Source organism: Urocitellus parryii, chromosome 12 (genome assembly GCF_045843805.1).
Source record: "Urocitellus parryii isolate mUroPar1 chromosome 12, mUroPar1.hap1, whole genome shotgun sequence".
Classification (NCBI taxonomy): Eukaryota; Metazoa; Chordata; class Mammalia; order Rodentia; family Sciuridae; genus Urocitellus; species Urocitellus parryii.
The window spans coordinates 87844024-87869989 of NC_135542.1; the positions used below are offsets into that span (position 1 = coordinate 87844024).

The 25966-nt window shown below is 40.8% G+C and overlaps 1 protein-coding gene across 1 annotated transcript in view; it reads left to right on the forward strand.

Annotated features, from left to right (window-relative positions):
* Positions 1-25966, forward strand: part of Antxr1 (ANTXR cell adhesion molecule 1) — a 226441-nt gene that overhangs the window by 97187 nt on the left and 103288 nt on the right. Inside the window, exons 11-12 of the mRNA XM_026387240.2 lie at positions 5136-5205; positions 6550-6628. Of these exons, the coding sequence (XP_026243025.1) occupies positions 5136-5205; positions 6550-6628 (149 nt within the window). The remainder of the gene's footprint in view (positions 1-5135; positions 5206-6549; positions 6629-25966) is intronic.

Genomic DNA, 25966 nt, shown 5'->3' on the forward strand with positions numbered 1-25966 from the left:
GCAGGGCTCTTCAGCCCTAGTCCTCTCTCCTGGAAGGCATACCTCTGGTGGTATCCAGCCTTGCCCATTGACAGTATTGACCATTCACCTCAGTGTGAAGAGCCTTAGTTTCTGGAGTACTTTTGGCTACATCATAAGACCAGTTGGATTGACCCCAACTAGTCATTTCAGCAATACCTGAGTTCACATTGCAGCTCTGATACTTTCTCATGGTGTAGCACTAACTCAACTAACATCTCTGAGCCTCAGTTTCCCAGACTGCAAATAACCATAATGGTATCTCTTCCAGAGGGCTGTGGAAGCACCAAATGAGACCATGGCTATAGAACAGTAGACAAAATTATTGTGTGTGTGTGTGTGTGTGTGTGTGTGTGTATACGCACACACACACATTCTCTAAAGGCTTTTATTTTTCTAGGAATTCCTGATGTCTAAAAATATGTTAGTTTTGCAGAACAACAGTATATTAAGCAATCAGACATTTTGAAATTTAAAACCTTCAGTTCTTTGACTTTAAACCACACATTCATGTAGTCTATTTTAAAGATGTGAATATCCATGTAATAGAGTGACATTTCCTGGGTCCTTATCAAGTGCCAAGTGTCATGCTTAGTACCTTCATATTTACTCCCCCCCCATACACACACCTTTGTGCAGTGATGCCATCATCACCATTTACAGATGAAGTCATTCCCCAGTTGTATACTAGTAAAGGGAAGATCTGGGACTCTAGTCTCAATCTTTCAGTTCCCAAAGTCTCCTCTTCTCTCTCTGTGCCCTCTGAATCCAGCTTCTGGCATGCCTACCTCCTAGGTCTGGGGTGCTTGCTACTAACTGATGTGATTACCCTCATTGATCCCCAAGTCCTGATTTAAATAAAGCTTCTGTTTGATTATCAGACCCCTGTAGACAGATGCTTTAGGTTACCCTATGTCATGAGGATGCACAGAATCCTGAAATATAATTAGGAATGACAAGAAAATTTATATTGCAACCTCATCTATTAGTAATTCCATTTAACTTCTGGTCTCCAACTCCTCACACTTCCTTTATTTCCCCCTCTGTTGCAAACAAGAGCTCAGCAGGCTGCCCCACTCCTCCTAGCCTCTCAGTGCTAAGGAGCATTGAAGTGGCTGCCTGGTAGGCAGAGAGGAAGGGGCCTGGGTTGTCCTCAGAGTAGATGACGGTCTCATAAACCATACAACTCACTGGCTTTGGCACTAGCATGGCCCCCGAGCCAGGCTTGGCCCAGCCGGGGAGCAGACGAGGAAGGCTTTGTGCCCTGCTTCCCAAGTGGACATTCCAGGAAGGAGTCAGATGATCTGAGTTATGGAAACCAAATGGCCCTCCTTTGTTTAGAGAGAAAGAGGAGGGGAAAAGGAAAAAAAAAAAAAAAAAGCCACTCATTTTTGTGGTAAAGTGAAAACAGGCTCCAAACCAAACAATCCCTCTCAGAGCAGAAAATGCCAGCTCCTCAGAGCAGTCCACAAATCTTGGAGGCTAACAGACTGCTGAGAGGAGGTATCAGAGCTGTCCTGCAGCTGTGACCAGAGCTCTTGGTCCTCCCGGCAAGGTGTTCCTCTGCCTTACTCCAGAAACATTTGGACTCCCAGGCAGGAAAAGAGGGAGAGAGTAAGAAATACCTACTTATGTAGGCCATGCTCCTCCTCCTCCTCCTTTCCAATTGGGATGAGGGAAGGAGACAGGAGGTATCCAGCCCAGAAGTGAGCTAAGACACTAGCAGAGGCAGGAACTTGGGCCTGCAGCCCCTGCATTCACCCTGGCTCTCCCCCTGCCATGTGCCACCTCAGACACCCTCGTCAGCGTGACCCAGCTCTTCCCACAGAATGCAGCCCAGAGTCACGAGGCCTCCTGTGGCTGTTCTGTGGCTGCCCGAGGCTCTGTGGGCTGGCTCTGTGGGCAGGAAGCTGCACTCCCAGGTATTGCTGGGCATGTGCAACAGGATAAGCTATGGCCACGAGGAAATAAATATAGGTTCTGCTCAGCGATGCCTGTCCCCACTTTGATTTGTTCTCTAATGCAAATCTTTCCTGGAACGGAGAGTCTTTTAGGGAGGAAGGAATAATGCAGAAGAATTCGATTGTCGTCCTGGTTTTGCCTCCAACTTGCCATGTAACCAGAAATCACAGTTGTCTCCCTGAGCCTCCATTTTACATCTGAAAAATGAGCCTGGTGATCCCTGCCCGCCTTAGCTCAGGAGTTTATCAGGTGGAGAGACTGGGTGATCATGGCTGTCATCCAGGGCGGCAGAACAGCCTATCAGATAAGCTTGTGGACTGTAGCCTGCCTGCCTGGAGGCAGATTTAGGTGCCCACATGAAGCTCTGAGCAAGCTGCTTAATCTGTGTGTTCTCACCTTTAAAATAAAGGGAGCAGTACCCCTCTCTAGCACTGCTAGAAGGTTAGATTTGACTAAGTGATGCATGTGAAGCATTTAGAAAGCACCCACACGTGGCATGCCCCAGGTGAGCCCAGCTGTCATTGTCATCATAGCCAGAAAAAAACAATAATGCCAGGTTCAGGCACTGCATGACCCCTACTGTCATCATCAGCTTCACAATTTTATACAACACACCCTCCCCATTCCAGTACTTCCACAAGTCTGCCAACAGTTGATTCTCAATATGTTGGAAAACCTCCAACAGTACCCCTGGTGCTTTTAGGGAAAAAAAAAATCCCAGAAAGTCCCACCATGTCCCACCCAGCCTTGGTCATCTAAACCCACTTCCCTTTCTAGTCTCATTTTGAGCCATTGTGTGTCTCTATCAAATTCAAGTCTCATTGGCCTTTTACCTTAAAAGGTCTGGATTCCTTCCTGCCCCAGGGCTTCTGCAGTGCCACCTCCCCACCTGAATTTCAGGTTTCCGTTTAAATAGCCTTTCCTCAGGGAAGCCTTTCCTGCTCAACCAGATGAGGATCAGCTCCCCTGCACCTGTGTGTGCTCATCCCGGTTATAATTAAATACGAATTTGTATGATTACTAGCCTGTCAGTTCTTGCAAGTCCTAATACAGTGCTTGGAACATATTAGACACATAAAGAACATGTGTGTGTATTTTTAATAAATATTTTTAAAAAATAAAAGAAATATGTTGAATGACTATCTCTCCTATGGCTCCTATAAAATTCATGAAATTCTTTTCTCAAGGCCCATATTTCTAGCACATCATGGGACTTCAGCAAATATTTGTGGGACCTATGAATGAACAAATGACTTGGAAGAACCTCTACTTTTCACCATAGGAAGATTTCCCTGGACACCATCTCTTCCTCTTTCCAAGAGGGACGCAGTACTTTCATATGTCTTCTAACTCCTATACCAGGGGAGTCTGTCCCTAAATCCAGGCATGAAGGAACCAAGACTTACTAATCTCCACCCAGGCAAGCACGTGATGTCAAATGTATTCTGCAGTCGTGACTTGCACAGATTCTAGGAGACAACAATTTCACAGCAAAAAAAAAAAAAAAAAAAAACCAGTTGCAGAAAATTGTCCTTCAAAAATATATGTATCCCCTTTGTATCTTCTAGCTATGGGTAGATTAAAGAGACAAGTTTTATTCATCCTTGTTTCTTTGATGAGTCATACCACAGCTTTCTGTAAAGCTTGTGTAGCCAATGAACCCTGAGGCATGAAGGATTGACTGTTGTCAGCTGAGTCTACTAATTCCTCAGCCCTGCCTCTGTGCCCCAAGACACAATGAAGTTCTTAAGGAGTTTGAGATTAAAGGTACCTGAGTGTTTTTTGATCAACTATCAGAGCAAGAATTTCTCCACCTCTGGGTCTCCACTGTAATTCATCTTCCATAGCTATATCTGCTAAATTCTCCAAATTCGTCACTTGGATTTTGCTCAGAAATCCTCCAAGTTCTTTTCATATTTTATAGAACTGATCCCAGATCCCTCAGGCCAACTCAGGGAATTTGGACCAAACTTCTCTCTATACTATTGATACCACTAATTAGAGTTCTGCTCCCTCACAGGTTGAAGCATAACAGAGAAGCACGCCGAGGCAAGCATATAAAGCAGGGTTTATTTAAAAATGGGTAACATAGACTTCTCCCAGGAAGGAGAAGGGGACCATAGCTGGTATCCTGGTATCCCAAGAAGCAGCGAGGGTGTTTTGTCTTTTTATATGTCCAAGGCTTCCTTGGTTGTCCTGCTTTCTTACCCTTATCTCTCCTTCCTCCCTACATGACTAGACTCAGGAAATGCTTGGTGGGATGGCCAAAAGGTGGGAAACAGGTGGGCTGAAGGGGGAAGGGCAGGATGGAGCACCCCTGACACATTAATCAACAACCTTATAGGTCCCTGTAGGGAGGGGCAGGTTACCTTGGCAACAGGTTGGTGCTGGAGCAGGTTTTGATAAGGGTGAAGGAAGGGCTCTGAAGGAATTATCATTTCAGTCCCCCAGGGAGCAGTCTCCAACTTCCCGGACTCACTGAAATTGGCCTCCTTGATCCAACCTGACTGATTTTACCTATCTATACTGACTGCCTGTCTAATTCTGGCTTCACTATCTTTTCAAGTCCTACTTACTCCCCCTGCCCTGGGTCACACCTCATTTGCCCTGTCTTAGTTCATGATAGTATCCTTATTGTTTCTTACCCTTCTCTCCACTAGCAAAGCTCACAGTTTGGATTTTCCTGTGACCTTACCATGTCACCCATGTAAAAGGAGCTCCCTGTCTCCTGAAGCCCAATGATATTTTGGTCTCGCTACTTCTTGTACTGATCACACACTTTTTTCCATGAATATGGCTTCTTTCTCAAACTAGACCTAGACATGAAATACATTAGGAACCGTCCAGTGTTTCCTGTTTGCCCTCAGTTAGTTCTGAGGGGGAAATAAACTCAAATCATAACTTGTGAATTCTGTCTCTAGTTGCTCTGACTGACTCAACTGAATACAGTGGGGTCAGAAGACTAGTATGCAGGCGGGAGCCCTGGAGTTCACTGTTAATGGATTTTAGAGCGCAAGTAGAGGTTGTATTTCAGAAAGTGCTTGGTCTTCCTCATGCCTCCCTGGGTTTGGGGTCAATGATCTCTAGAAGTTAATAGATTTGAAATTGTAAGCTTGTCCACTTCTTTTAACCCGCTCACTTCCTTCTTTTTACAGATGAGAAACCCTTCACTGTGGAAGATACTTACTTGCTGTGTCCAGCGCCTGTCTTAAAAGAAGTTGGCATGTAAGTTTTTGCCAGCAATGATCTCTCAGACAGGGAGGAGAAGGGAGGTGGACCAGACAAAGGGAAAAGAAAATTTCTTTCTCCATTATCATGATGGAAACTTTCTCTAGATTTCCCGCAGTAAAAATGGCGCCAATGGCTAAAGAGAGCCAGGCACTAAGATCATTGTTTTACAGAGTATCTCTCTTCATCCTCCCCAGTTCTCCATAAACAGATGTTCCCATTATACAGGTGTGCAGACTGTGGCTTAGAGAATTTGAGTAACTTGCTCAAGTTCACACAATAGTCAGAGGAAGAGCCTAGGCTCAATTCCAGGTCTTTCTGACTGAATCACAGCTATCTTTCTAGAAAGTTCGAACATGTATTTCCCCACCCTATCATCCTGATCTTCCTGCTTGATGGTTATTATCTCCTCCTGAGACATAAGGGGCTCGACTGGTTCCTGACAAACTGAGACCCCAGACTTTTCACTGTCACCCTTAGTGCCCCTTCCTTACTCCTCTGCAGAGCATTGGGTGCTCACCCAGACAGCTCCCTGAACTCATTTATGGGGGAAATATCATGAAAGTGTGACCAAAAGCCTCTGCAGAAGAAAGAGAATTAGCACCCGAGCAAGAGACGAATTAGGTGGGGAAACAGTGTTGGTGCAGAGGACAGAAAAGAGTCTTTCCAAAATTGTATCGATGACAGCCTGTTGATAAGATATGGCTTTAAGGAAAAAAAAAGTGGAAGTTGTTCTTCTGAATTCTACTTTTAATCACTTAATCTTATTGTAAACCCTTCTATTCTGGTTGTCTGGCATCAACCTATGATATCACGGATTTCACAAACTAGCTCAGGGTCCTCGCTGCAAAATGTGAGCTCATGTTTGAGTTCTCACAGAAGGGAGGAGGACACAGGCAAATTAGTTTCTCTACTGTTTAACTCTGTGCCCCTGCAGGATGGTAACAAAGCACCCCTATCAAATTCTTAGAGTCCAGATAACGACAGCAGAACATCTAGCCCATTTATCTCCTTTGACGGGATCACTTTTTAATAATACTTCGTCCTATTACAATGTGACAAGTAGGTTCAACAGAAGCAGGCTTTTCTCATTCAGTGCAACTCACCACAATATGACGCCTCAATGCCTCACCTTGGGATGCTAGCCAAGCTTATCCTGACACCATTCTAGATTGTTACAGGTGGATGGGTCAGAGAGACTATCCTCCACATTTCATAAGGAGAAGTCTCAGGCCCTTTAGGGAAGAGCCTACAGGGAGTTAGAAGCAGAAGCCAAAGGAGACCTGTGTATCTGGCTCTCCACCCACTGTTCATCTCGGTCTGTTTCCCCTGTTATTTCAGGAAAGCCGCCCTGCAGGTCAGCATGAACGATGGCCTCTCTTTCATCTCCAGCTCAGTCATCATCACCACCACGCACTGTGTAAGTCAGAACCTCTCCCTTTACGAAAGGGTTCATTATTATCATCGCCAGCATTTCTCAAACACCAATGTCCACATGTGTCCCTGGGAAGTTTTCTGGTTCTTTTTTTTTCTGTTCGTGGAGCTGTGATCCTGGCACTGTGAGGCCAGCCATGGGTTGGATCAGGGAGTGCTATGCTCTGGAATGTGCCAGGAAGCCTGTGTTGGGTCCTTGGGTTCCGCATTTCTGGTGTGGAGGGAAAGCCCGGAATGCTCTGGCCTGGCCAGGGGGTAAGAAGCACCAAGTCGGAGCAGTAGTGAGGGCCACTGCTTGCATAGAGCACTCTTAAGAGAAAATGAGCAGAAAGGATTGGACAACATATTCAGAAAACACGTCTTAGGGAGCTTTTTTTCTTAAGGGAAACAGGAAAATGGGCACTGGCAGGAGGAAGTTTATAGAAGACTTTGTATTTAGGACAGGACAAATTGAGAGTTGTTTATATGATTGTGTAAATAATCCAGAAGAAAATGGAAAACTCATGGGGCAGGAGACGGGGAAAAGGGACCCCTGCATTAGGAATGAAGAGACAGGAGTGGGAACTACTTTTTCTCTACCACTGTCTCAGATAGCACTTCTCTGGATCCTTCATGTCAGGTAGTTTTCATTTCTGGCTACAAGTAAAATCACCTGGAAAACTTTTTTAGGGAAAATAATGCTGTCGACCTCATGCCAGACTGATGGAGCCAAAATCTCTGGCGTGAGCCCTAGCTTTGGAGGTTTCAGGCCTCCTTGAGGAGGTGGGATGCAGCCTTGGCTGGGAATCCTTCAGCCTCCGTAGTTGCTCCCGTCCATGGCCACTGTCACAGGGCTCTGCCTATCAGGGACAGCCAGGGCTTAGCTCATGTAAAGAATTTAGCCTCTAAAATGAGCATTTCCACATCAACCTTTGTCTGAATATTCAGTTTCTTTAACCAAATTCACTTTCTCCATTAGATCATTAAAGCAATTGACTGATGGTAAGCTCAGGTAGTTGCACTGGTTACCACCTTGTTGCCTTTGGAAGACATCTTGGTAAAACCCCGCCATATGATATAAAAATGAGTTATGTCATAAACAAAGAGGAAGCCAGGCCTCATAATGGGAGACACTTACTTCTTCCTAATTCCCTCTATTCTCCTTTTTCATCCTGTATTAGTGCCAAACCTATTTTCCTGGAAGCCCAGAAAGTCAGTAAAATGGATAGAGATGATGAAAAAGTTTAACTTGATCAAAGCAAGAAACTAAGATTGTCACAAAGAAGTGTCACCACTGAGAAATGTCCATGTCTCGGGCATCTGGTCAACCCTCAAAACTGACTACCTGAACAATACTCCACCAAATTTGAAAACTGTATGCAGAAGCAGTGAAATTTCATCAAGTGTACCCTACCTGAATCTTTTGGAAATTGACTCTTTTGGAACCTGAAAACCTGCAGGAAATGATTAAAATACCCCAAATCCAATAACTCCATTCCAGATTCCTCCCAGCTTTTGAGTGATCCAACAATATGTGCCTGTATTTCTCATTATGTCTGACCATACCACAGAGAAATAGCTACTGCCCTTGAGACCACAAGAGCAGGGCAAGAGGAAAGCAGGGACATCCTAGGACTAAGTTCTGGTATTACAAATATAAGGCTACAAATTTAAATATGGGTCTCTAAGTAAAGAAGAAAAGGTGCCCTTGCTAATGTACTACAAAATTATAAGAATTCCTAATAAGATCCCACACTATATTTTCCCAACTGACTCTAGCCTCTGTTTACATCTTATAATACCCTCATCTGATTTCATATCAGTAAGTTTTCTGTTCAGTTGACCCTTGATTAAGACTACCTTATATAGTTTGCATCATTTCCTTTTCTGTATTATTCTATAACAAAATTATACCCCCCTAAGATTTGAGGTCCACATCCATTTATTCATTGATTCAACAAATACTCATTGATCACAATGGTCTAGGCACCCTCCTGGGTGCTTGGGATACATCAGAGAACACAACAGACAGAAATCTCGGTTATAGAGAGAGGTTGGACAGAGAATAGTAAACATGACAAAGAAATTACATACCAATGTTAAAAGTTAACACATGCTAACAAAAAATAGAGTAAGAGGGTTTTTGTATTACTCAGATGGCCAAGACATGGACATTTCTCAGTGGTGATACTTCTCACCACAGAAGGTTTCATGAGTGTGTTTCAGTGTCAATAAACTAGTGGATACAATAAGGTGTCATTTCAGTAGATACCTGGGTAGCAAGGAAATTAACCATGAAGCTATAGGAGAGTGGAACATTTTAAATCAAGAGACATATTGCTAAGACCCTGAGGCCAGAGAGCCCTGGTGTTCAAGGAAGAACAAGAGACCCAGAGTTGTCCCTGGCAGAGAGTGAGTGAGAACAGCAGCAGGCAATGAGGTAACAGGGTAGAGGACAGGGCTTTGTTAGGACTTGGCCTTTCAAGCAGAGGAGCCTCAAGTTCTAACATACATTTGGATCACCCCAGCTGCTGGAATAGCCTGTGGACACAGGAGACAGGAATGGAAGCCATGTGACCAGTTAGGAGAGTCCTGGCAATATGCCAGGCTAAAGACAGAGGTGGCTTAAATCAGGAGGGGTCAGTGGGTTCGGAGAGAAGTGGTCAGAGTGACATATATTTTTAAAGTAGAGCTAATGGATTTCTGGAAGCCATGGATACGGCTGAGAGGACAGGAATCAAAGATGGCCCCAAGGGTTGGGTTTCAGTAACTTCAAGAATAGGGTTGTCAACAACTGACAGATAGGAGGAAGACTAAAAGAGAAGATCTGGGGTGAGGAGGGAAATTGGGGAATCTGTTTTTGCTGTTTACTGGTTGTGTGACCTTGGCCAAGTTATTCAGCTCCTCTGTGCTTCCGTTTACTGATGGTTAGAACTAAGATATGTATGTGGTGGTGCACACCTGTAATTCCAGTGGCTTGGGAAGCTGAGGCAAGAGGATCACAAGTTTAAAGCCAGCCTCAGCAAATTAGTGAGGCCCTCAGGTACTTAGCAAGACCCTGTCTCAAAAAAGATAGTAATAGTTTATATCTCCTACCATACTGTGAACATTAAATGAAACTATACATGTAGCTATGGGATAAGGCTTGGCAGGTATGAAGTGTCCAATAAATGTCAGCTATTTTATAGTGGAGCCTTAATCAAAAATTTTGATGTAACTGGAGATTCCTCTCAGAGAGTTGGCTCCTTGATTCAGAAATCTGTAATAGCAAAGGGGCTCTTCTGAGACAAGATGCATCCTTGGGAGTACATATTTGTCATTCAATCCAGCTCATGTGATGGGAGGGGGAGCAGACCAGATGGCCAAAATCACCCAGGAAAAGAAACTTTCATTCAAACATATAACCGCAGCCCCTAGGTAGGCCCTATGCAGACGCTCAAATGAAAGACTGAAACCATCACCGCGCAAAATTGAGAGGCAGGTGGAAGGTGTGGTCCCTCGGATGAAGTAAGGTCTTGGACCTGTGTTTGTTTGGAGGACACGGTTTTTAGATCAGAAATGATCCCCTGGGTCTGAGTAAAGGGTTAGTCTTGTCCGTGCCAGTTGCAGCCTGCCCAATCCATCACCTGAAACCTAAAATCATTTAAAATATGTAGTTGAGACTTTCTTCGCTTTCTTTGGTGCCCGTTTGGACAACTGCTTCACAAGTTTTCATGATCCACGGTGAATAACTGTGGTCCCTGCCAGAAGCAGAAATTCCATGAAGTTTTCCGGGAAAGAGATTTTTCCATTCAAGAATTAAAAGATTCTTATGCAAATGGTAAACTTTGCTGTGTTTCCTGACTATAGGGAATGGTCAGACGGCAGAGTCCTCTGTCACCAGCCCATTCAATGCACTCCATCTCCGTCATCTTAACTGGTCTCCCTCTTCCTCCCCAACCCCTAGCCATAGATCGAGAAAATCAATAATATGGTGCTCCTTGAAGGAAGTAAAACAATCCATCCTTTTAATTAAAAAGCAAGAAAATTTTAGTACCTTAACTTTTCATGAAGATTTTTCTTCTTTTAAATATTTTACAACTCTCTAACTTCTCACCCAAAGAATATAAAATCCAGGGAATCATCTCATAACTATTTCTTGAAAATATCTGGGACACTCCAGCGTCCCACTCACATCTTAGAAAACTGCTGTTGGATTGATGAGTCCCACAGGCCTATAATAAAGAAGAGGATTGCATGAGTCAGGTATAAATGCTACAGGCTTTCAGAGGGGGCATGGAGCCAGGAAAAGGCATGAGGTCCTTAGAAAGGAGGTTATTCCTGAGTGGTGATTTGAAAAATGACCAGTATAGGTAAAGAGGTTGGAAGCTGAGCAAGGGCTAGATGTGTCGCTGGCATAGTTTTGTTTGTGGTTCCTCCCAGACTCCATTTCTTCTTTTCCTCTCATTTTGTATCAATTTCCCATGCCTTTTGACCGGGAGCTATTTCTTGAGTTGCCAGCTATTCCTCTCCGACAATATACATCCCATGTCCTTGATCTTGGTCACCCCCTATGTGATAATGAGACACAGTAGGTGCTTATTACGGCTAACTATGATCAGGATTTGATTTGTACTGGTTACCAGGTTGGAAAAAATATCACATTTTTTTTACTAAAGCAAGGTAATCTAAAGAAAGACCCAATGTTCTAAAATCAATGCTAAATAAATGGAAAGCTATGTCTTTCCCCCCTAATTTATATGAAAAAGAGACTGGCTACAAACAGCAACAAGATTAATTAAGTTTGAGAATACCTATGTCATTGTTCAGAGAATTTCTTTTTTGGATGAAGGTAAAAACTCAATGAATTTGAGGTGTTAAAACAAGAGACACTGTCATGAAGTCATTCTTCTTTAAGCCTGAGTAGTATTTCATTGTGTATATGTACCACATTTTCTTTATCCATTCATGTGTTGAAGGGCACCTAGGTTGGCTCCAAAGCTTAACTTTTGTGAGTTGAACTGCTATAAACAGCTATGTAGCTGTGTCCCTGTAGTATGCTGATTTTAAGTCCTGTGGGTATATACCAAGGAGTGGGATACCCCAGTCAAATGGTGGTTCCATTCCAAGTTTTTTGAGGAATTTCCGTACTGCTTTCCATAGTGGTTGCACCAGTTTGCAGTCCCACCAGCAATGTATTTTCCCCTACATCCTCTCCAGTATTTACTGTTACTTGTGTTCTTGATAATTGCAATTCTGACCGGAGTGATATGGAATCTCCATATAGTTTTAATGTGAATTTCTCTAATTTCTAGAGATGTTGAACATTTTTTTTATACATTTGTTGACCATTTGTATTTCGTCTTCTGTGACATTTGCCAGCAAATGGGTGGATCTGGAGAACATCATGCTAAGTGAAATAAGCCAGTCCCAAAAAGCCAAAGGTCAAATGTTTTCTCTGATATGTGAAAGATAACACACAATAAGGGGAGAGTGAGGGGAAGAACAGAAGTTCAATAGATTAGACAATGGGGAATGGAGGGAAGGGAAGGGGGATATGGAAAGGAAAGACAGTAGAATTAATCTGACAAAATTTTCCCACATACATATATGAAAACACAGTGAATCCCACCATTGTGTACATCCATAAGTTATATCTAACTAGAATAAGATATATTCCATGATTGTATATTTATATCAAAATGTATTCTGCTATATGTATGACTTAAAGGAACCAATAATTTTTTTGAAAAAAGAGCCACCCACTGCTCTATAATTATGGCATAAGGAAGGAATTAAAAATATATGATATTCTGTCAAAAATTCTAAATTCACATTCTGGCCCCTCTACTTTCTAGGATGATCTTGCCCAAGTTAATCTTGCCTGTCTCAGAACTTATCTTACCAGGTTATAATGGAGATTAAATGAAATATATAAAAGGTACAAAGGTCTAAGAACGACAGCCATTTATTAGTTTTTTGACCTCATTCTCTTTCCTTTCCAACCAAACATCCCCTGTCCCATTAAAATATTTGCTGGACATGCCCTGTGGCTTATAAACAAACTCCTTCTCCTGATGAAAAAGCATATTCCCTTTTGAGTATATAATAAGCCTGAATTTTAGGAACAGATTGGCTATGAAGATGTTGCTTCGGGAATAAGGGAATTGCCAATAAATCAGATTCAGTGATAAGTCAAACAAGGTTGATTTGAAGCTTCTGTGTGCTGCTTTTTAAGTGAATCTAGTAGGAACACATGAGCAACATTTAGACTATTGAGAAGCATGAATGAAAACAAGTATTTATTAAAGTGGATGCACTATTAGAACATGGAAAATTCCTATTATCTCTAAAATATTCTGTCGGGCTGAGCATATTTGGAGGCCTTCTACTGCAGCAAGTACCATTTCATGCAAATAAGTCCTGCAGCCTCAGCAGAGACTGCATTAAGCCTGACACACCTCACCATTTCAGCAGTATGGTTTGGTTTCTATGGAAACACGCCTGCTACCAACTTATTTCCCTAGAATTTTTAAAAACATTTTATCTTTCAGATTTTTATGAATGCAGACTGATCTTTCCCCAAAACAAGTGAGATTTTCTATAAATATTTGTTTTGACTCAGAAAAACACAGACAGAGACCTGTAACACTCCCCCAAAGACAAAGAATGGACTGATCTAAAGTGTCAATAGTGCAATGGTTGAAAAAATTCCAAAGAATCAGAATTCCTTGGAGGGATTCTGCATTTTAATAAGTTTGCCAAGTAAATCTTAAACACGCAGGACCCTTACACTGTAATCCCCTAATTCTAATTTGTCCTCCAAAGTTTTAAAAAAAAATTGAAATTTATCAAAGAAAAATGAGTTATCTTCTTGATTCTCTTCTAATCCCATTCATGTAAGAATTGCAAGATTTTAGTTCAGAACCCACTCAATATGCTCCTTCTTTTAGAATCCTTGTTTTGATAAAAAGATAGGAATTTACCTGAAAGAAAATAAGTTTAGCCCAATATGATCAGACTAGCAATCTTCTCACTTTTGTGTTATCAAAGATTGGAAAATTTCCTTTCTAAATTCTTCTCTTCTTTATTCCTTGTCCCTTCCTGTCCCCTTCTCACACCAATGCCTAGAAAGTCATATATTTGTTGCTTATTTTAGAAACAAAGAGCCCAATTACTGTCAGTATTGTTTCTAACACTCATGGATCCTGGTGGCTCTCCCGCTGCCCAGTTGGGGCCCAATTATATCATAGCTTTGGGAACAACTGGAGACTTTAAAGAGAGCACAGCCATTGGAAAGTGAAAGTGTTTTAGGTACAATATGGCCTATATGCTTCTTCAGGAAAAACAGACTGTGTCTTGTTCACTATTTCAGTCCAACACCTGGCACAATGTCTCTAGATATTTACTTTGAAAATAACTGATGATCAAGTAGAAGAATGAATGGACTCCATCAAAATTCAGACTTAGACCATGATGGCACCTGCTGGTAGGAAAGGAAGGGAGCCAGCATGAGGTAGATTAGAACAGGAGGCTCTGAGCTGGTTGGAGGTTGGGCCTCCGAAAAGGATGGCCACAAGTTCAATCTTTATATTCCAGGAGATTTAACATGATTTAAAAGAGATCCGTCTGCCAGGTAAGAAACTTAACCAGCACCCCCAAGCAGGGCAATAGTCAAAAAAAAAAAAAAAAACTCTCCAGAAGAGCATCTACTCCCCCTTAAACCCTTGCCAGGGATGCAGACCTGGAGAAAGGGTCTAGAAATAGCCCGTTCAAGCTCAACTGGATCAAGATTCAGATCAGGCCTCCAGTCTATGAGGGTGTGCAGCCCAAGGCCCACAGGAAGAACTGTAGAGACTGAAAACGGAGGCCACTGTGAAACAGCTCTGACTCGGGAACATTGGCATGGCCTGAGCTCATCATGGAATACCAAAAACTTAGACTTCAGCAGTACAACCAAGACTGAGGGTTCACAGTCTGCTTGAGTAAGGGCTGGCTCAGAAGGGAATGTGCTGGAACTCCCAATGGAGGCTACAGTGGCTGTAGGTAAAAAGCTACAGAGGAAGGACAGGCCTGTCTTATCCAAGGCCTTTTCCCAGGTCCACTTGCTACATCAGTTCAATTCCCCGTGACCAATTGCTTTAAAGGAACTTGAGAACACAAAAATCCAGCCTGGTTTTGTAGTCAGACAGCTCTCTAGGTAAACAGAGAGCTGGCATGGACAGCTTTGCCAAAATCTCTTGAATTTCACCAGCCTGGTAGGGAAATAAATCCAGTAGCCTGTTCTGAGTGGTAATCTCGCCTTCCAACATAATAAAAAATTATTGCACACTCTTCAGAGAAGACTTTTTTTCTTCTATTTCTTTTCCAAGCTCAGGAAAACAGCTCATTAATCAAAACAGGTATCTGTCTTTTGGATAGATCATACATACCAGCAGCTATAAGTGTGTAGGCCTCCTCATGAAGGCAAGAAGTACAGGGAGGAGGTTGTGGGTAGTGATATAACAATCAGAATGACACCAGTGTAATTACAGTGTATTACACCAGTCCTGGTAAGGACTAAGAATAGGCAGCCCTTCCCCCCCCCCAGAAGCCTATTGTATAGTTGTCAAGGCAAGATATACACTCAAGAGGCAAATATTGCACAGTTTGGGAATTTAGAAATTCCTCCAACCATTCCAAAGGTTTCATGCAGGCAGGTCTTTGGAGAAATAAATAAGCAAAAATGTGGCACACTCTGAGGCGTGTCACTTAATGGGCCTTGTGAGTTACTTCCAAGTTACCCAAGAAGGCTTTTCATCTATTTCTACAGAGGGGAATGGACAACTCATCCCAGAGATTCAGGGATAACATGTAGACAGCTCATAATTTTCTCAGCTCCAAAACTCTATATTATGAGTGTCTTTTCCCCAAAAAGATCCTCCCAAACTGTTTCTCAATACCAGGAATCAACCCTTGAAGGAGAAAATGCCCTCCCTAACAGCCAATTGAAGAGACAGAACCAAGGCACACACACACACACACACACACACACACACACACACACACACACACACTGGCTTTCCCTTGTGGGTTTCTTCACCCCAACAACATTATTCCACTTCCCATCCAATTCTCCCACACCTGCTCCTGTCCTTACTCATTAAGCTTCACATAACCTGGAAGTAAGGGAAGTCCAGATTGGAGGGGAGAGAGGAGCTATGCTGAAGAGAGTTTGAATGACACAATATGAAGTTTGGGCTCAAGGAAGTCATTCAAAGGAAGCACGGCATTACTATAGGAAAACTCATGCACAGCAGTTGTGTGCTCCAAGTGTATTAACTGTAACAAAAAAGCATCAGTTTGGAGGCCAGTAATTTATAAATTTGGTCATTTGGAAAAGAAATAGGCTCTAGTTCCCTTTTTCATTGTTTGGGCTGAAGAAACTGAGCACCAAGAGTGACTTGATCCACAGCCCTGGGGCTGCAAATGAATCTTTAGAACCTCATACTCAGCCCTTGAAAAAACAATGACCAGGTATACACTTTTTCCTGCTGCAATTAAAAAGGCCACGTCCTTTGAAATACATGGCTTAGCAAAACAGGAAAAATGAGAATGAGCATAGGCTTTGGGGTTCAGATCAGTGTGGCTAAAATTCTTGTTCTGCTACTTACTGGATGTGCAACTTGAACTGAATAGTGGCACAAGGCCTGATACACAGGGGATGCCCAGTGTTCGTTTTCTTGCCCTGATGGGGCCATCTCTGTAAGACTGGCACAGTGGTCTTCTGACTTCTGGCAGAATTCATGGAAGTGTGGTATCTAAAACTAAGGAAGTGATAGAAACTTACTGAGTGAAGATAAAAATCTCCATTTGAGTATTGTATCCTCTGGGGAGAACCCAGAGAAACCGAATGTGTGAGAAATATTACCTAATATGGCACTTTATGTAGAATACAGAACTGAAGCTCTTCAGCTTGGAGACATATTTAGCATGGAGACGACATCCAAAGGGCTGTTCTAAAACGAGTAGATCTGCACATGTGGAGTCCCAGTGTTGTGGGAAACAGACCGGTGGAGAAGCAGCAAGCAGCCCTCAGGGAGGAGGAGAACTCCAAACTTTATTTTATGCGGGTGGGCCCAGAGGAGAACAAACTCCAAATTCTGAGCCCTTACCCACAGTCTCTCACAACATTTATATGTGATTTAGTATCATGTTAGACCCATCCTATCATTGGCTTCGTTTGTCTGTTTATTTGTTTAAATTCCTAATCTATGTGACCATGACTGAAGGCCTTATGTTTGTAGGGGGGTGTCTCTAACATAAAGTATGTTTACAGAAACAGAAAAGAAGAAACAACTCTTTTCATAGGCATCGGTTAACTCTCTAGCCTTGCAAACCTGGCATAGGGGTGTTTGTATTTCAAGAGGGAGTACTTAGACTCCTAGAGACAGTTATTTACAATCCAAAAGGTAAGGACCTATGATTAATTAGAAGGGGAGGGGAACTGATCCTTTACCCAGGCATTGGTTTCTTACCATAACATTTTTATAATTTCACTTTATAATCAGGTTTGACTTTGCCTTCACACCAACTCTGTAAATTATTTATTATGTAAATCCAAGAAGTAGAATTTCTCACTCAGTATTTTTAAAGTCAGTTATTTCTTCCCTCCCTCCCTCCCTCCTTCCTTCCTTCCTTCCTTCCTTCCTTCCTTCCTTCCTTCCTTCCTTCTTTCCTTGCTTCCTTCCTTCCTTCCTTCCTTCCTTTCTTCCTTCCTTCCTTCTTTCCTTCCTTCCTTTCTTTCTTTTCAGGCCCTTATATATGGTTGGCGAGCGCTCTACCACTGAGCTACATCCCCAGCTCTTTTATTTTTTTCTGAGACAGGGTCTCATTAAATTGCCCAGATTGGCCTTGAACTTGTGATCCTCCTGCCTCAACCCCTTGTAGCTGGGATTACGGGCCTGCACCACCACATCCCACATAAAAAAGTCCTTTCTATCTGGCAGCTTCAGGGGGTAGTGAGCTCCCTGTCCTCCCTATTCTCACAACTTGGCAGAACTATGTAAAGGGCATTCATGCATCAGATGGGTGATCCGACTAGAAAAGCTTTCAGACTGATTCCAGTGCTGAGAGTCTGTGATTGCAGATCTAAGAGTATGTCAGTAAAGGAGCAGGGTAAATATTATCAGTCCTCCAGAGTATAACCAATGAATTTGGCATTTACATTTTGAAAATAAATATGAGAGACCTTTGTTGGTGTTATTGGAGGCAGTTGCTCAGAATGGTATTCAGATTGGCCAACTTCTACCTAATACAAGCGAGATCACATTTCAGACCAGAGTGACTGAAACTCCTCCTGAGAATAATCTATTTTCAAGTAACCTCAAAACATAGCCTTTCATTAACAAACAGTTGGTACAATAGTCACAAATCATTCTCCTCTATTTATTACCCAGTCTCAGTAGAACCATAGAGAGTTCAAATTAAAAAAAAAAAAAACAATGTCCTAGTATTTTTTATTATTGTTATCTTAACAAGATAGCCTGTGGTTTCATGTACTGTCACTGGAAAGGGCAAAAGACCACAGAAATATCAGAATGCAGAACTCAGATCTCAAATATTGTTTATGAACTGGAATAAAAACAGTTTGCCAACATCTCTGTTTTGATAACCCTTGTGTGCATAAAAATATCTTTTAAACATATTTTGGAGGATTCATGCTGATTTGTTTTTCTTGGATATTTGAGAAATTGACTTTTCAATATTTTTATCACTAAGTATTTTAAAGAATGTTTGCCCTAAGTTTGAAATTTCCTTGTTTTGAGAGTAAATGAGGAAAAAAAATGTTTTTCTGAAATTAAGCTCTAGAAAACCCTGAAATAAGAATATAGTAATATGGTAGAAATAAAAGTGAAATCCGTAAGCAAAATAAATGTAATAGAACAAACCCTGATGTTAAAAAATTGACAGATTGTGTTTTAAAAATATTCAGCTATATGCTATTTATAATAAAACATATATTCAATAAAATATTAAGAAAACCTAAAGATTGAAAATAAAAATGTGAGAAAAGTTGCACCCGTTAAATATGAAGAAGAGAAAGCTAGTATGAGTATATTAATATGGATAGAGTAAACTTTATGGCAAAAAAAGATAATTTTTGATAGAAAGAGAACCACTGTGTAATGTCAGTAAGTACAGTTAATCTAGAAGTTATCATAATTCTAATTTTCACTAAATGGCATACCCTCAGAATAAGGAATAAATTGAGACATGAAAAGAGAAATTGATAAATGCACCATCATGGAAGGAGATATACATATATCTCAGTAATTAATAGATCAGCCAGACAAAAGAATTTATAAAACATAAATGATTTGAATAATATAATTAAACATAATCTAGTACACACACAATCAGGATCAGCATAACACTCCAAAGCCTGGTGTTGCATAAAATGAGAGGCTGTATGTTAATGACAAAAAGGTTGTATTTCATCAATTCTAAGACACTTTTCCCCCCACATTTTAACATCTCTGAAATTGAGATGCCTCAGCTCATCAATAATGTATCACAATTTAAATGAGCAATGTTTTCTCCTCCTAATGACTCATAAAATAATGAGGCATCCTACGATGGACCAATTTGAAATCCAGTGAAATATTTTCTATCAATCTGTACTGTACCAAAAGTGAGGATAATGAATCATGTGCTAAACAGAACTGATTAGTCATTTCCTCTCCACGCTCACCCCTATGCATAGTGGAAAGTAAGAACCCTAGGTTGTCTCTCTTGGAGAATGGCTTACTGTCTAAAGCAACTCTGCACCCAACAGAGAATACCAATTCCTTTTCAAGCACACTTTAATACTTTCATAAAAATAATTATGTACTTTTATAGGCCAAAGCCAAGTGTCAACAAATATCAAGACAGCCCATACAGACCACATTCTGGAATGAAAACAAAAATTGAAAAGTGATAGCCAATCAAGTTATCAATCAATTTTAAAATCTTACATGTTTCAAAATTTCAAACACACATCCAAATTATTTATGGGTCAAAGTAAAATCAAATGTAAATGATAAAATACTCAGAACTGATCAACTACCAAGATGCCCTTTACTAGAATTTTGTTAGGATGCAGCTAAAGTGGTCTCTGAGAGGGAAACTTATAATTTCAAGTGGTTTTGTTAAAACAGAAGAAAAGTTGTAAGTCAATTAGCTAAACATAAATTTTGATCAGTCAGAGAAGAAGATGAGAAAACACCTTCAAAACACAGAAGGACAACAATAATAAAGTAAAAACAGAACAGAAAACAAGATAGGGAAGCATTGTATGTTGACATTTCATTTCCCCCATTTTTATCACCAAATAAAATTTACCAAAATTACTATGAAACCCTCGATTGGTAAGGCTCTTTGTCCCTAGCACTCTCTAATTACTATGCTTCTTTTTAAAATTTTTTATTTGTTCTACTTAGTTGTACATGACAGCAGAATGCATGTCCTTTCATCATACAAATGGAGTACAACATTTCAATTCTCTGGTTGTACACAATCTAGAGATGCACCATTTGTGCAATCACACGTGTACTTAGGGTAATGATGTCCATCTCATTCCACCATCTTTCCTATCCTCCCCTCCCCACCCTCCACCTAGCCCAATCCAAGGTTTCTCCATTTTTCCCATCCCTTGCTCCCATGATAGATCAGCATCCACTACTCAGAGAAAACATTCAGTCTTTAATTGGGGGCGGGGGGATTGGCTTACTTCACTTAGCATAATATTCTCCAATTCCATCCATTTACCTGCAAATGCTATAATTTTATTCCCTTTCAATGCTGAGTAATATTACATTGTGTATATATACCACAGTTTCTTTACCCATTCATCTATTGATGGGCATCTAGGTTGGTTCCACAGTGTACGTGTTGTAAATTAAGCTGCTATAAACATTGGTGTGGTTATGTCATTATAATATGCTGATTTTAAGTCCTTTGGGTATAGACCAAAGGAGTGGGATAGCTGGGTCATGATGGCTCATTCTGAGTTTTCTGAGGACTCTCCACACTGCTTTCCAAAGTGTTTACACCAATTTGTGGTCCCACCAGCAATGTATGCATGTACCTTTTTTCCTCACATCCTCTTCAACACCCGTTATTGATTGTATTCTTGGTAACTGCCATTCTGGGTGGGGTGAGATGAAATCTTAGAGTAGTTTTGATTTGCATTTCTTTAATTACTAAAGATTTTGAACACTTTTTTCATATATTTGTTGATCACTTGTATATCTTCTGAGAAGTGTCTGTTCAGTTCCTTAGCCCATTTATTGATTGGGTTGTTGTTGTGGGTTTTTTTTTATTAAGTTTTTTGAGTTTTTTATATAACCTGGAGATTAATGCTGTATATGATGTACATGTGATAAAACTTTGCTCCCATACTATAGGCTCTCTCTTCACCTCAATGATTGTCTTTTTTGCTGAGAAGAAGCTTTTTAGTTTGAATCCATCACATTTATTGATTCTTGATTTTATTTCTTGTGCTTTAAGATTCTTGTTAAGGAAGTCCAGGTCTAATCCGACATGATGAAGATTTGGGCCTACTTTTTCTTCTATTAGGTGCAGGGTCTCTGGTCTAATTCCTAGGTCCTTGATCCACTTTGAGTTGAGTTTTTGTGCATGGTGAGAGATAGAGATTTAATTTTATTTTGCTACATATGGATTTCCAATTTTCCTAGCACCATTTATTAAGGAGGCCATCCTTTCCCCAATGTATGTTTTTGGTGCCTTTGTCTTGTATGAGATAACTGTATTTATGTGGTCTGGTCTCTGTCTTCTATTCTGTACCTTCGGTCTACATGTCTATTTTGGTGCCAATACAATGACATTTTTGTTACTATTGCTGTGTAGTATAGTTTAAGGTCTGGCATTGTATGGCTCCTGCTTCACTCTGTTTGCTAAAGATTGCTTTGGCTATCGGGGTCTCTTATTTTTCCAATGAATTTCATGATTGCTTTTGCAAATTCTATGAAGAATGTCATTGGGATTTTAATAGGAATTGCATTAAATCTGTATAACAGTTTTGGTAGAATGACTATTTTGACAATATTAACTCTGCCTATGATCACATAATCACTTTGCCTTTTAATGTATAGTTTATGGTTCTATTCTTTCTGATTTCTCACTACTTGGTATTCCACATGTGTTTTCCATTCTAGATAGCCCCCTTTCTGATATGACAACTCAGGCTTCTGGGTGCTCTAATATCAGACGATCAAGCTCATATAAATTGTATCTAAAGTAAGAATTCTTAGCCTCTGAAAAAATATGTGTGCTCTGAGTACCCAGATTTTACTGAAGGACCGGCATGTCTGTGCGTGCCTGCTCCTGGGTTATCAAAGTCATTCCAAATGGTTGGGTCTTTGAGGCTAAGCCTTCTAGATTAGAAGCCCCTGCTAAGAAAGGAACTTGATTGGAGGAGTGCAAAATTGAAGGAGGATCCAATAAGTTTGGGAGCAGGATGAAAAAGATAGGAAGAAAAAGGGGAAAGAGAAAAGAGAATAGGTAAAATTAACAGTTTGGCAAAAGGGACGAAAAACAATGAAAGCCTAAGAGCATCTTCTTTCTACCAACATTGAAATAATTGCCAACTATTTAAACAGTCCAAAACTGGCACAACCAGTGGGCTAGACTATCACAGGATGGGAGGAGACCTATCCTGAACTAGACCATATTGTCCTACTTGGCAATGTCCCATTGCACTAACTCCCAAGTTGCCCCAGGGTCATTATGTGTATTTTCTAATCAGGGTATTATTGGGGGAAAAAATAATTATCACTTTTTGTGTTTCCAAAAAGCAGGCAAACTCTTCTTTCTGGTCACTATAGCATGATTAAGTCCTAAGAAAATATATTAGCACTTTTCCTTTTACAAAACAGTTTTCTCACCTATGCATTAGGACAACAAAGAAACTCAAAAGTCAGTGATTTAATTTCTTTCTCTGCAAAACAAGGGTCAGTGCCACAAGCCATACATAGCTAGCATTCCTTTTCTGTCACTATGGTTGCTAGAACAGATGTTAGTTAACTCAGTGCCCAAAGCAGTGGCCTCAATGTTTTGTTTCCTTAAAAAAAAATTAACTTTAAAGCACTTGAATAAGTGACAACTAAAATATTCTTGGTATTCTTTTACACACAACCCAGCATCAGGAAAACTGCTTCCTTTGCAAGCTGGAGAAGTATGAAAGGTGTAGTGAAGGCAATTTTATTTTACCTGCATCACCCAAATTTGTGAACTTAGAAAAAAGATCAACAAAGCTCAAGGTTCTTGAGATTATTTATAAAAGGTACAGACTTGGCCAAAACAGCTACAAAATGCTGCTTATGATATTTGCACCTTGCAACTCTGGTAGGCCCTTACCCCACCGTCTTTAAAATGTGTATGTCACTGATCCTCAACAGATAAAAATGTGTGCAGAGGCGTTCATACTTCCTCACTTTACACAAAACTATGTCTGTCCCTATCTCTCTGCCTTTGATAACAGTTCATTTTCTTTCTGGAATACCTTTTCTTCTTTCCACCTACCCAATTTCACCATGGCCACAGGCCTGCCAAGTGCTGTTTGGACCCTCCCCATGTCACAGGCCTGGACAAGCCTCTGAGCTCAGGCCCCGGAGATTGTCGAATCTTCCAGAGTTGACCTGCATCTGGCCTGCTCTGCTGTCTGAGCAAGCCCTGTACTTTGGTCATGACTATCCAGCTAGATAATGACCACATTCAGGATTGAAAGCTGACTCTTCATTTTTCTGGATTTCCTACTATTGAGTATGTACCAGAAAATCAGTAGAAAATGATTTGTTGGTTTTCTGATACTCCGTTATGCATTTTAAAGATGTTGCCTTTAAGAAAGTGACCATGGTCATCCCTGGTAAGCATCTACCCTTATGAGTATCACCCAAACCCACCCTATCAAATTCATAATCTAAAACAACAGCCATCAGTATATAGTGGGTGATATTTACTTATCAGCAATAGGTAACAGTGATGCCGACTAACATCTGAAGGGCGATCAAGAAGACTAATTGAACATATCTATTAAAGAAATAGCTATCTTAAAGGTAAGCAGGCAGGTGACCACACTGAATGGGAAAAAATAAAAATTAACAATTGGCCTTCCTCATCCACTATCAACCTGAATATTGCTAAGTAACTTTTGTAATTCCATTTCAGTAGCTCACTCATAAGAACCAGGGCTTTCTGAGTAGTAACAAACAGCATCTTGTCTGCATTATTCTCTGGTTTTGATTCACATACTCTATGCATTTTATGGAAAGAAAGGAAAGTGCTAAATTAATCCAAGATTCCCTTTTTACACCCTTGTCATTGTAAGGGACATGCACTGTCATGACTGGGTCAGAGTGACAACAGTATCAAGACAATGTTGTAAAACCTTGATATAAGAGTGTTTTTCCATGGTAAGGGCCTCAGAGCTTGAGTCTGGAGGAATATGGCATTGATCCCACCCTAGCTGCACACCGGTGATGGCTTATCTAAGTTCTTCTTGGACTTACTCATATAGGGGACCAAGTATTAAGATGTACAGCAAACTAGAAGTTACACGTCCAAATAATTTCTGCTCCTTCCAAGTATTTACCTTGGAAAGCTATATGCTTTCTCCAACAGCACGGTCGCTATTCCAACTATTTTCTGCATTCCTGCTTCACTGTTGCTGGAATTTGAAAGCATAGTATATCCTCCATAGGGGAATAAGGGAACATCATTATCATTTGACTTCAAAAACTCCTTAACTTGTGGAGGCCAGGTCTGGCAAGTGGTAGAGTATCCAATTGGGAACCTTCTTGATGAAAAAAAAAATGACTAAGAAGTTCTTAGATTTTCTTTTTGTGTCCTGTAAATTGGTTTTAGAAACAGTAGGGTGGAGGAGGGGGGCAGTTCCATATTGCCTTGAGCAAAGGCTGCACCATTAGAGGGAGTCTCTGACCTCCTAAGCCACTAGTTTGGAGGGAATTCAACTCATTTGCATGTGGGAGTTCTGTTATGTTCATTACATGAACAGCCTCATAACTTAATAGTCATGCTTTTTAGAAAAAGTTCCACAAAGGCTGAGGTTATTCACATCTAATAGTTTTTTTTTTAGACTGCCCACTTGTTGGGCTGAGGGATCTAATAGCTTTAGTGTCTGTCAATCTTGTTGCCATCTCTTACCTCTTGGGTCGCAAGATTGAATCATAATGTTTAATTGTGTTACCCTTGTGAATGTTTGATCAAATCTGATGAAAGCCATCAAGTTTACCATTAGAAAATCCACTTGGACTAGTGAGGGTCTTAAGAACCTGGATTTCTTGAATATGTAACCAAGAATCCCATACTAACACCAGAGCTTCAGTCACAATTAGCATGAAGTTGCTCCCAGGAATCAAATTCATTTACCTGGTCCAAGCCTGGATACACCACTGGAAACTTGGGTTAGACAAAGAAGCAAGAGGAGAATGGGAAGGGGGGTCCCATGGATTGAAGGATGGTAATACACAAGGATATTTACTTGTTTTCTCATGAAACCACAGAATCAATCCCAGAAAGAACTGGGTTGTCTCAATTTCACATTTGTAGAGAACAGGAAGGTTGAGAGGTTGTATAACTTATCAAAGTCCACATATAAAAGTGGAAATATTAAGATTCAGATTATCTTTTTCTGCTTCCAGAGGCCAATCTCTTTGCAGTGAGGTTGGTGCACCTGTTTCTGGCAATGGTGCCCTGGAGGGGAGCAGCTTCAAGCCATATTAGCTCTAACATTTCTGCCACCCACTAGCTACAGGAGGCATTAGCCTGCTAAATTCTCATTTCCCTCAAACTAATAGTTAAATCCCTGCTTATTGAGTCATTTTGTTTGAAACACTATACTATGTCTGAAAGGTTCAAATATGAGTAAAGCAGATACATGTGTTTAAAGGACTTATAGTTAGTGGAAGAGACAAGAGCATAATGATATAATTTTCATAAGCTATAGTAGAAGCTAAGGCAGAGATAGAGATAGAATTAGGATAAAATAAGAGAAGAGCACAAACTCAGAATTCAGTGGTGATATTTGCCCTGTGTGTTCTCCACATGGCTATAAGGTCTGTGGTTGCAGAAACCATGTTCATCCTTTATGCCATTGCTATCTATAGAGAGCACCTAGCACATAGTAGGTGCCATAAATGTTAGGTATGAATGAATCCGTTGGTGTCTCAGCTAAGACTTGAAAGATAAAAAGTTATGCAAGTAATGAAAGTTAGGATATTGGGGAAGAACATCAGAGAAGGCAAGCAGTATAAAGTTCCGTCAGAGCACAAAACTCAAAGAGGGGGCTGGGGATGTGGCTCAA